The sequence below is a fragment of the Oncorhynchus gorbuscha genome, linkage group LG09, assembly GCF_021184085.1.
Source record: "Oncorhynchus gorbuscha isolate QuinsamMale2020 ecotype Even-year linkage group LG09, OgorEven_v1.0, whole genome shotgun sequence".
Lineage (NCBI taxonomy): Eukaryota > Metazoa > Chordata > Actinopteri > Salmoniformes > Salmonidae > Oncorhynchus > Oncorhynchus gorbuscha.
The window spans coordinates 46,457,618-46,469,064 of record NC_060181.1 but is presented as its reverse complement, the minus strand read 5'-3'; the positions used below and the strand labels follow the sequence as shown (position 1 = coordinate 46,469,064).

General features: G+C 40.6%; 1 protein-coding gene and 1 long non-coding RNA gene across 2 annotated transcripts in view; one reads left to right on the top strand and one right to left on the bottom strand.

Moving 5' to 3' along the window:
* Positions 1-2,619: 2,619 nt before the first annotated feature.
* Positions 2,620-5,675, bottom strand: LOC124042847. Its single transcript, XR_006840213.1, has 3 exons — positions 5,604-5,675; positions 5,285-5,434; positions 2,620-2,675 (listed from the first exon to the last, which is right to left on the bottom strand). It is a non-coding gene; the product is annotated as an uncharacterized LOC124042847 (long non-coding RNA).
* Positions 5,676-5,940: 265 nt separating this feature from the next.
* nudcd1 (NudC domain containing 1) overlaps positions 5,941-11,447 on the top strand; it is a 44,626-nt gene continuing 39,119 nt past the window's right edge. The window contains exons 1-2 of the mRNA XM_046362592.1: positions 5,941-6,151; positions 9,473-9,627. Coding sequence (XP_046218548.1) covers positions 6,037-6,151; positions 9,473-9,627 — 270 coding nt within the window. The 5' untranslated portion in view covers positions 5,941-6,036. The remainder of the gene's footprint in view (positions 6,152-9,472; positions 9,628-11,447) is intronic.

Sequence of the window (11,447 nt, the reverse complement as noted above, 5' to 3'; positions counted from 1 at the left end):
TTAACAGTGAAGACATATTGAAACCTAGGTTCATTTTTCAAAAATGCCCTGTATAATACAACATATTATAAAAAATATGGGACACGCAAATAAAATATCACAAATCACCCAGAAAACAGTTACATTCCTCCACAAATAAGTCCCCAGTCAATACTTTAATTGCTCGAACGACACCAGGACATCAAGATGAAATGTATTTGGAATTTTGTTTAAGTAATACGGTGCATTAAAACTAAAAACAGATTTATCTAGCTCAGTGGAGACCCTAGGAACCTCAAGAGATAACCAATCCTGTGGAACGGGTTAGGCAACTCAGGTGCCTATACTTCAACAGCAAAGTTAAATAAGACTGAAGTTTTTGAAGTAGGGCCTTAATAAAAAGAGAGTAATATCTGTGGGTCTTTAGCGAAGTTCAGCCAACCTTTTGATACAGGATGCAGTGATGAATATCAAAACTGTCACCTCTAACTAAACTAAGGGCACTATGGTAGATAGCTTCTTAAACCTTTGGATGCTAACTGCTTCAAAGACACAATGAAAACGTTGATGGACTGTCATACCTGTAAATGACCTAGATTATCCTAATAGTGATTAGCTTACTGTGCCCCTTTCAGTGGGTACGAGTCATTCAGGGTAGGCGGGGGCAGAGCCCTACCTGTTTTGAGCCCCACCTGTTTAACAAAATAATTCAATAAAATAAAAACATTTTGGTGCCTGTTTTGCATGTTATTTTGGCATTAATACATGTCACATATCAGTTTGCAGACAATGTAAAAATATATATATTGAGTTAATAGAGCCTCATACAAACATGGTCTTGTTTTTGCTTTCTTTGGTAAGGCAGCTCCAAAATGCAGGTGTTTCAGCCTTGATCAGTACTTTATATGGTGGTGGGGCAGCCAGTGGAAATACAGAGCATGTTGGTAATGTTCTCTAGTTGTGACGTGATTGGCTCAGTGTTCATGGAGACACAACGTCACCGCAAAAACTACAGGGAGAGCTCGAAAATTTCTACTTGCACATCAGCTTCTGCACATCTATCACTGTAAATGAGAACTTGTTCTCAAATAGCCTATCTGGTTAAATAAATGTGAAATATAGATATATATTTTTAAACAATAGCATGGTATTCTTACACTGTAATAGCTACTGTAAATTGGACAGAGCAGTTAGATTAACAAGAATCTAAGCTTTCTGCCAATATCAGATATGTGTATGTCCTGGGAAATGTTCTTGTTACTTGCAACCTCATGCAAATCGCATTAGCCTACATTAGCTCAACCGTCCCTAAGGGGAACCACCAATCCTGAGGAAGTTTTCATTATAGATGAGCAATTACACTTACTTTTGCTACATACGAATATTTAAAACTAAATACTTTTAGATTTTTACTCAAGTAGTATTTTACTGAGTGAGTTTTATGTGAGTCATTTTCTATTACGGTATGTTTACTTTTACTCAAGTATTACAATTGGGTACTTTTTACACTGCCTACGTCCTACCACACCATCTTCAGAGATAGCTGCGCACATGGAGATGTTTCCCCATATTGTCTAGGCACTTGGACGGTCAGCCATTGGCCAATGAGGTTCTGCCACAGCAATGAGTTTTGGCCAGGTTGAAGCCTGCTTCAAAGATACGCTCATGGTTGATGGTTCACAGCTGCATCAAGCACCATCAATCTCTAAAAATATATTTAGGTTAGTTCATGGTAAGGCCTCGGTTTGCTACGTGGTCAACAACGATGGCCCAGACTTCATTAGACACAACAGTTCCCTGCCGCCTGCCTCGCTCTTTCTGATCGCCACCTCTTTGATATGGCCCACGTCCAACTATATGATGGGGCCCATGCTCACCTTATAAACAGGCCCCTTGTCCATGAGCTCTATGATTTCTTCCTCTCCCTTGCCATCTATCCTGTTCCATATTGAAAGAAATTGCAAGTGTTCACACACCCTTTTATATGGTAACCAGTTGTGGTTACCACTATGTGAAATCAATTATCAATAACTATTAGTCATTATGTATGGTTATCATGTTAATACAGTGCATTCGGAAAGTATTCAAACCCCTTTTCCACATTTTGTTACAGCGTTATTCTGAAATCGATTAAATTGTTTTTTTCCCCCTTCGTCAGTCTACACACAATATCCCATAACTACAAAGAAAAAATAGAGTTATAGCTTACTTTCTCGTGTTTTTCTTCTTTCTCGTGTGCTTAACAAAACTTCTTCCACACCGATCTAGACAAACCATGTCTGTATGGATGGGAGCATTGTTATACTTAAACATAAAATAAAATGTATTTACATAGCCCTTCTTACATCAGCTGATATATCAAAGTGCTGTACAGTAAACCCAGCCTAAAACCCAAACAGCAAGCAATGCAGGTGTAGAAGCACAGTGGTTAGGAAAAACTCCATAGAAAGGCCAAAACCTAGGAAGAAACCTAGAGAGGAACCAGGCTATGAGGGGTGGCCAGTCCAGTTCTGGCTGTGCCGGGTGGAGATTATAATAGAACATGGCCAAGATGTTCAAATGTTCACAAATGACCAGTTCCATAGCTGCAGGCAGAACAGTTGAAACTGGAGCAGCAGCACGGCCAGGTGGACTGGGGACAGCAAGGAGTCATCATGCAAGGTAGTCCTGAGGCATGGTCCTAGGGCTCAGGTCCTCTGAGAGAGAGAAAGAAAGAGAGAAAGATAAAATTAGAGAGAGCATACTTAAATTCACACAGGACACAGGATATGACAGGAGAAATACTCCAGATATAACAGACTGACCCTAGCCCCACCGACTCAAACTACTGCAGCATAAATAATGGAGGATCAGGAGACAGGAGGGGTCAGAAGACACTGTGGCCCCATCCGACAGGACAGGGCCAAAAAGGCAGGATATAACCCCACCCACTTTGCCAAAGCACAGCCCCCACACCACTAAAGGGATAACTTCAACCACCAACTTACCATCCTGAGACAAGGCAAGTGGGGGGGGGGGCACAAGACAAGGGGGGCACCAACCAAACAGGAAGACCACGTCAGTGACTCAACTCACTCAAATGACGCACCCCTCCTAGGGACGGCATGGAAGAGCACCAGTAAGCCAGTGACTCAGCCCCTGTAATAGGGTTAGAGGCAGAGAATCCCAGTGGAGAGAGGGCAACCGGCCAGGCAGAGACAGCAGGGGCGACTCGTTGCTCCAGTGCCTTTCCGTTAACCTTCACACTCCTTGGCCAGACTACACTCAATCATATGACCTACTGAAGACATGAGTCTTCAGTAAAGACTTAAACTGAGTCTGCGTCTCTCACATGCGTCGGCAGACCATTTCATAAAAATGGAACTCGTTAAAAGACCAAAAATTTAGCTCGTTAAAGGGCCTTCCCCAAACTGTTCCCACAAAGTTGAAAGCACAGAATAGTCTAGAATGTCATTGTATGCTGTAGCGTTAAGACTTCCCTTCACTGGAACTAAGTGCTCTAGCCCCCTCCATGAAAAACAGCACCGACATTATTCCTAATCCACCAAACTTTACAGTTGACACTATGCATTCGGGCAGGTAGTGTTCTCCTTGATTTCCCAAAACACAGATTTGTCCGTAGGACTGCCAGATGGTGAAACTTGATTCATCACTCCAGCGAACGACTTCCACTGCTCCAGAGTCCAATATCGGTGAGTTTTTAACCACTTCAGCCAACACTTGACATTGCGCATGGGGAGCTTAGGATTGTGTGCGGCTGCTCGGCCATGGAAACCAGACGAACTGTGCTGACGTTGTTTCCAGAGGAAGTTTGGAACTCGGTAGTGAGTGTTACAACCGAGGACAGACAATTTATACACGCTAAGCACTTCAGCACTCCACAGTCCAATTCTGTGAGCTTGTTTGGCCTACCACTTCACAGCTGAGCTGTTGTTGCTCCTTGATGTTTCCACTACACAATAACAGTACTTACAGTTGACGGGGGCAATTCTAGCAGGGCAGAAATTTGACGAACTGACTTGTTGGAATGGTGGTATCCTATGTCGGTCCCATGTTGAAAGTCACTGAGCTATTCAGTAAGGCCATTCTACTGCCAATGTTTGTCTATGGAGATTGTAAAATGTGTGTGCTTGATTTTAAACACCACAGACGGCTGCTGAGGGGAGAATGGCTCCTAATAATGGCCAGAACGGCGCAAATGGAATGGCATCAAACACCTGGAAACCATGTGTTTGATGTATTTGAAACCATTCCACTGATTCTGCTCCACTCATTACCTCGAGTCTGTTCTCCCCAATTAAGGTGCTACCAACTTCCTGGTCTTTACACCTTTCAGCAACGGGTGTGGCTGAAATAGCCAAATCCACTTATATGAAGGGGTGTCCACATACTTTTGTAGATGTATTTGTCTTTTACATTATTATAATTTATTTTGGTAAGACAATATATGCTTCCCATGACACAGTGCTATATTTGAACCACATAGTGTTCAGGCACTCTATTTTAAGCTGTTTGACCACAGTAAAAGTCCAGCAACCCTTCCTATGACCCTACTGAGTCTTTTTCACCCCACTTTAGCTGAGACAGGTAATAGACAGTCCAATACACTGTATATTGCATTAGCATGTATGGAGGGGGGCGAAATAAAAGCCAGTCCCCCTGCAAAACTAAACATATTTGGTTAGTAGTAATCTCTAGTGGACAGATTAATGGTTAGTGACACTTCTGCAAGAATTTTACTTCTCGGTAACTGAGATTAGGTTAGTAGAGACCGTTCGGAGTCCTTTCCACCTCACTTTAGCGCTCTACAGTTCAATATGTGTTCCATTGTTATGTTCTATGTTCTGTTGCATGGGTAAATAGTCACACACTCTGAAAGACCAAATAATTAGCATTTATTAGCAAAAGATAGTAAGACAACTGCTGGACACAGTACATAGTGTTATGGTTTCACAGAACTAGGATAAGACACGAGGCTTTAAGCCACTAGGATAAAGATAACCACTATTATTTTATTAATTTAACCTTTATTTAACTCGGTGTAAAGGATGTGAAATAGCTAGCTAGTTAGCGGTGGTGCGCACTAAATAGCGTTTCAATTGGTGACGTCACTTGCTCTGAGACCTTGAAGTAGTAGTTCCCCTTGCTCTGCAAGGGCCGCGGCACCACCGCTAAATAGCTAGCTATTTCATATCCGTTACATAGGCAGATCAGTTAAGAACAAATTCTTATTCTCAATGACAGCCTACCTGGGAATAGTGGGTTAACTGCCTTGTTCAGGGGCAGAACTGCAGATTTGTTTTACCTTGTCAGCTCAGGGATTCAATCCAGCAACCGTTGTTACTGGCCCAACGTTCCAACCACTAGGGTTCCTTCAGTCCCACCACTAGGGCCATATAAACATCCAGGAATACATCTCAAGAAAACTGGAAAGACATTTAAACTGTGATAGGATCTGTAAGAACCAAGAAACACCTTTAAGCACAGAACCACTCATACACATAACATAGCCATTTTTCAATGTGCTCCACCTTACAATATTATTTATCTTATGTAAAGTTGTCATTCTCTTTAGTGCACTATGACTATGCAAAACTGCAAAAAATATTGATTTCTTATCATACACAGCGTTTAAACAACAGATGTTTATTTTGAAGGCAAATCGGAAAACCGGAAGTTTTAATGTTGCTGCCATGACCCTAATAAAGACTAACGAAGCAAGCAGTGCCTACACATAAACCTTCCGGTGAAGAACACGAAAGCGCGAAGGTTCTGCCTTCGAGAGTGTTGAACCACGCATGGTTGTTTGCATTCGTTGTTTCAGTCATTATCCATTAATAATGTCTAAAACTCAACAGACACTTTTTATTCATTTATAAGTGAATTATTTTCATAATTTTTCACGTCCTGCGAGATTTCAATTTCCTATATATCCCTATATGTCCGTCCGTAAAATATTCCGACTGATTCATACAGGAAGCACATTAAGTTGTGTGCAGTTCAGCTCCTATATATTTAATCTTAAACATATTGTCAATTTATCAATAATTCTGAAACATGGCTGTATCGAATTATTCATTGAAGGTCAACAGACAGCTTTTGGATCCCAGCTTTGAGAGTTACAGACTGTCTCTGGAGCCCATACCAATTTACAACGTAGAGCTAGATGCTGGTGAGAAACTGCCCGCCACGTCGCATTATCCTTAGAGCATGCTAATATTGCCATTATTTTTTATTTAGCTAGAGGTCTGCTAACTTTTGAAGAAAGCAAATCTCACTCACGCCAAGCTATGTGAATTTCATTTCCCCTAACACAACCCATGTTTTAAATGGAATTTCCTGCAATTCTATGTATTCTTACATGGCTTAAGCCTAAAACCAGGGTGGAATAAAAAATAAAAATCACATGTCAGGAGTGTTCAGGGTGCTTTCAACATTAAATTAACACTCAAAATTGGATGACTTTGTTACTTAGCGATTTTTTTGGGGGGGATGCAATTTGCTAATAAAGTATGCTAATATTATTTCAATTGTTTTATGTGGTTTTACACTATTCAGGCAGTAATTAAATACTAAAAACGGTGGGAAGATTGGAAGCAGAGATTGATCCCTGTTCTTATGCAACACGTGTCAGGGAGTGTTACCAATACACCAAGGCTCTGCACAGGAAACATTCATGTTTAATGGCAGTGGGTAACCAAATCATAGATTGCAGTTGACTTTTCTATATACTGCTTTCAAGATAAGGACACAAACATTTTGTAATTTGGGTGAAATCTCTTGAAGAAAGGTCTCTAAGAAAATCCTGCTTGTTCTCCAGGAGGGTTGGCCACCACCCCCGATCTATGTTTCCCAAGTGCCGGGTGATTGAAATGTTTTTCTTATTACAATTAATTTCTCAAAATCACCAAACCTTGAAGAAAAATCTGATGAATTTGGGTGGTTTATACCTACTAGGTGAAGATCCTTGACATCATCTTACTCTACCTAGACACAATATTATGCTTTATGAGTTGCCTAGAATGTGCACAATAGTAAAATGTCAAATTATATTTGATTCTTGGAGCATTTACTATCCAATGCTTATTTGTATGACTTGTTCATGAATGGCTGCAAAAATACATGGCCTCATAATTCATTTCCAAAGACACAAGTAGGCATATGAGATTTCTAATATGTGATTACACTGGCAAAATTGGGAAGAAGTGGAATAATAAAACACGTGGGGAATAACAGCAGTGTTCTTGCTGACAAGCACAGTAATTACCCTATATGTTAGCCCATTGTTAGGAATGCACATTTTTCCACTGATCAGACTAAATATAGTAAATGGATAATAACATCCATTGATGACAAATCTGCCCCTACACATAACCAAATTATTTTCCTATTGTCCCCCATCTAGAATCAAATGTACACTTTTGGGTTCACAATCTGTTTAACAAAATTATTTTCATAGTTACAAATCAGGTCACCCTACCAAACCTCCCTGCTAAAACATACTGTAGGTCTGTCTGCTGCCTTTTCATCACAAGCTAAATGTCAATCCCCAAACGAGGGGACTAATGTAAATGTGGAACAACTTTAGTACATGCTGACAAAGGGCTGCCATTCTACAATAAGGACGGGAGTAAAAGCAACCTAATTTTGTCGACAACATTGTACATAAAACAGCGCTACCGTGCTACTCTTTTTACAGTTTTAGAAACTCAGTGGAGAACGTTCTAGCTCGCCATTCAGTTTCACTCTAATCTTGAGGGGTGTTTCTTTACCACATGATTCCTTACATAACTAGATCAATCATAATGGTGTCAATGTTCCGCCCCAAGACAGGACAATGATAAAAGTTCCGCTCGTGATGTTAAATTGCAGGCCCAGATGCTGCAATTTCAAAATGATTTGGAGCACAGTTGAAAAGTTAACTCTCTGACTATACAGTACAATGGACAAATAAAAAGAGTACTTTTCAATATGAGGTATGTTGTGAGAAGAGGGTAAATTTAAAAAAAAAATCTTTATTTAACTAGGCAAGTCAGTTAAGAACAAATTTTTATTTTCAATGACGGCCGAGGAACAGTGGGTTAACTGCCTGTTCAGGGGCAGAACGACAGATTTGTACCTTGTCAGCTCGGGGGTTTGAACTTGCAACCTTCCGGCTACTAGTCCAACGCTCTAACCACTAGGCTACCCTGCCGCCCCAAATGCGTATCTCACGGCAGCTCTATAGCTGGCAATTTTTTTCCCATTGTTTGACTATATACAGTATTACAATAAATGCACACTAATGACATGGTCTTTGAAAATCATTTGTCAATGTTAAAGGGATAGTCCGTGATTTCAACAATGAAGCCCTTTATTTAAGAGTACTTCCCCAGAGCCACTTGTATGCATCTGAGTCCGGTTTAAAGGAAGTAGGAGGTAGTTTCACGAGCCAATAGAGATCAATGGCGACTATAGGCTCCCACTCCGCCATGGCTCATTGGCCAACGCCTATGGAAATCATGTTTTGTTGTTGTTGGATTAATGGCAAAAATAAGATCTGCGGTAAACAGCCTTAAGAGATTTTCGACGTTTTGTTCTGAGAATTTTCATCAGCTAGTCACTTTTAGCGAATGATGAAGCATTTATATAATAAAAGCAAGCACATAAAGCACGCAGGCTTAATAATCCATAAAGGCCATGTTAACTGATAATAATTTCACAAATGCAAAATATACACTTACTGTACACAGTTTAAATTTTTTTGACAGTATTTTTTTTTTTCCGTAATGACACGTTTGAGGTGTCTGTCTTCTATTCATACATAGGTGTTCAGAGACGCAGATATCATCCCGGTAACGGGATGTCAGCCCAAAGAGGTTATTGATAGCACAGGTAGTCGTCTCTGTCTTCTGTCTGTTTTGCATAAACAAACGTTGTAACGTGGAAATATGGCTGTGCGGGAACACTATCCCTATGAAGATGTGTAGTAATTTAACCTTTTTTAAATATTATTCCTCACTGATATGAAAGATGTTTCCAAAACCGTGCTGCAAGCAATGCGTTTTAATGTTTAAATCAAATGTCGGGGCTCTTAACAAAAACTCCACCAGCCAGAAGATCGTCAATAGGAGCTAAAGGTACTTAGCAACTTCCTTCAAACTGAATGCAGAGACATAAAATGGTATCCATGAGTTCATCGGACTCTGGGGAAGTGGATAAAGGGCCTCATTGCCAAAATCCCGAACTATCCCTTTAAGTCAATGGCAAAGTATTGGGGGTTTATTCACTTCAGATTGCTCACACTATTTGGCATATACTCAAAAAATAAGAAGTGTATGCAGGAAAATTATTTGTGTTTCACAGCTAAGATTTGCAACATCATCTATGCAGAATGATTGTACCTTTTATAGGTTATGCCATAAAAACACTAGCCTAGATAATATTCATCAATGGTATAGCATCCAGTTTTTTAAATGACATCTCACAAATTTACATTACCTCCTCTCTATAGCTGTGGCGGAGGTGAAACTGAAGGACAGTCAATACACCCTGGACCATGTGCGTGCTTTTGGCATGTACAACTACCTGCATATAGACCCCTGGTATGAGGACAGTGTTTTCTTTGTTGACTGCAAAGGGCGATTGCTGAATCTTACGGTTACCCTGGTAAGTATCTCTCAAAATGCATGATGGGTATCTTGTAAATTTCTTCTGAAAAATGAATGCTGCTTCACAGTGGAAATGTTTTTTTTTGTTTTTATACCAAGAGCCCAACACCTCTCAGGACATTGCTTCAGTTATACCTCCATCCAACTTGAAATTGATGCCTCCATAATGCATAGCTTTTGAGAAGTATTATTAGTGGAGCAAAGTCTATCTGATACTAATATTCTGACTTGTCCACGCAATGCACTGGTAAAACAGCAAATGGGTAACCCACCTAATATGTATATACTGTATTCTAGTCAAGGCCTATCCTATATAACTAGTGTTGTACATACCTTTTTATATTCCTATACTGCCCATGTCTATCTATACACACCATCATATACATACAGGGCATTCGGAAAGTATTCAGACCCCTTGACTTTTTACACATTTTGTTACGTTTTGTTCTAAAATTGATTAAATGTTTTTCGTCATTCATCTACACACAAAGCAAAAACAGTTTTTTAGAGTTGGTGCATCCCGTTTCCATTGATCATCCTTGAGATGTTTCTACAACTTGATTGGAGTCCACCTTTGGTAAATTCAATTGATTGGACATGATTTGGAAAGGCACACACCTGTCTATAAGGTCCCACAGTTGACAGTGCAGTGCATGTCAGAGCAGTAACCAAGCCATGAGGTCGAAGGAATTGTCCATAGAGCTCCGAGACAGGATTGCGTCAAGGCACAGATTTGTGGAAGGGTACCAAAAAATGTCTGCACCATTGAAGGTCCCCAAGAACACAGCCAACCTGAGCAATCAGGGGAGAAGGGCCTTGGTCAGGGAGGTGACCAAGAACCCGATGGTCCCTCTGACAGAGCTCCAAAGTTATTTTCTGTGGTGGTAGGACCTTCCAGAAGGAGAAAAATGTCTGCAGCTCTCCCCCAATCAGGCCTTTATCTTCGAGCCATGAGATCGAAGGAATAGTCCGTAGAGCTCTCGAGAGCAAAGAAATTGTCCGTAGAGCTCTGATACAGGATTGTGTCGAATCACAGATGTGGGGAAGGGTACAAAACAAATTCTGCTTCTTTGAAGATCCCCAAGAACACAGTGGCCTCCATCATTCTTAAATGGAAGACGTTTGGAACCACTAAGACTCTCATTAGAGCAGCCCCCCCGGCCAAACTGAGCAATCGGGAGAGAAGGGCCTTGGTCAGGGAGGTGACCAAGAACCTGATGGTCACTCTGACAGGTGTGGCTTTGGTACAAGTCTCTGAATGTCCTTGAGTGGCCCAGCCAGAGCCCGGACTTGAACCCTATCGAACATCTCTGGAGAGACCTGAAAATAGCTGTGCAACAACGCTCCACATCCAACCTGACAGAGCTTGAGAGGGTCTGCAGAGAAGAATGGGAGAAACTCCCCAAATACAGTATGCCAAGCTTGTAGCGTCATACCCAGAAGACTCAAAGCTGTAGTCGCTGCCAAAAGTGTTTCAACAAAGTACTGAGTTAAGGGTCTTAATACTTACATTTGCAAACAATTTTAAAAACTGTTTTTTTGTTTTGTCATTGTAGGATATTGTGTGTAGATTTGATGAGGAGAAAAAACTGTTTATTACATTTTAGAATAAGGCTGTAACATAATAATGTGGAGAAAGTGGAGGTCTGAATACTTTCCAAATGCACTGTATATATTTATATTCCGGACTCTGACATTGCTCGTTCTAATATTTCTATATTTTTTAATTTCTTTGTTTTGTTAGTTATTGTCGGAGTTACACTGTTGGAGCTAGGAACATAAGCATTTCGCTACACCTGAGATAACATCTGCTAAATA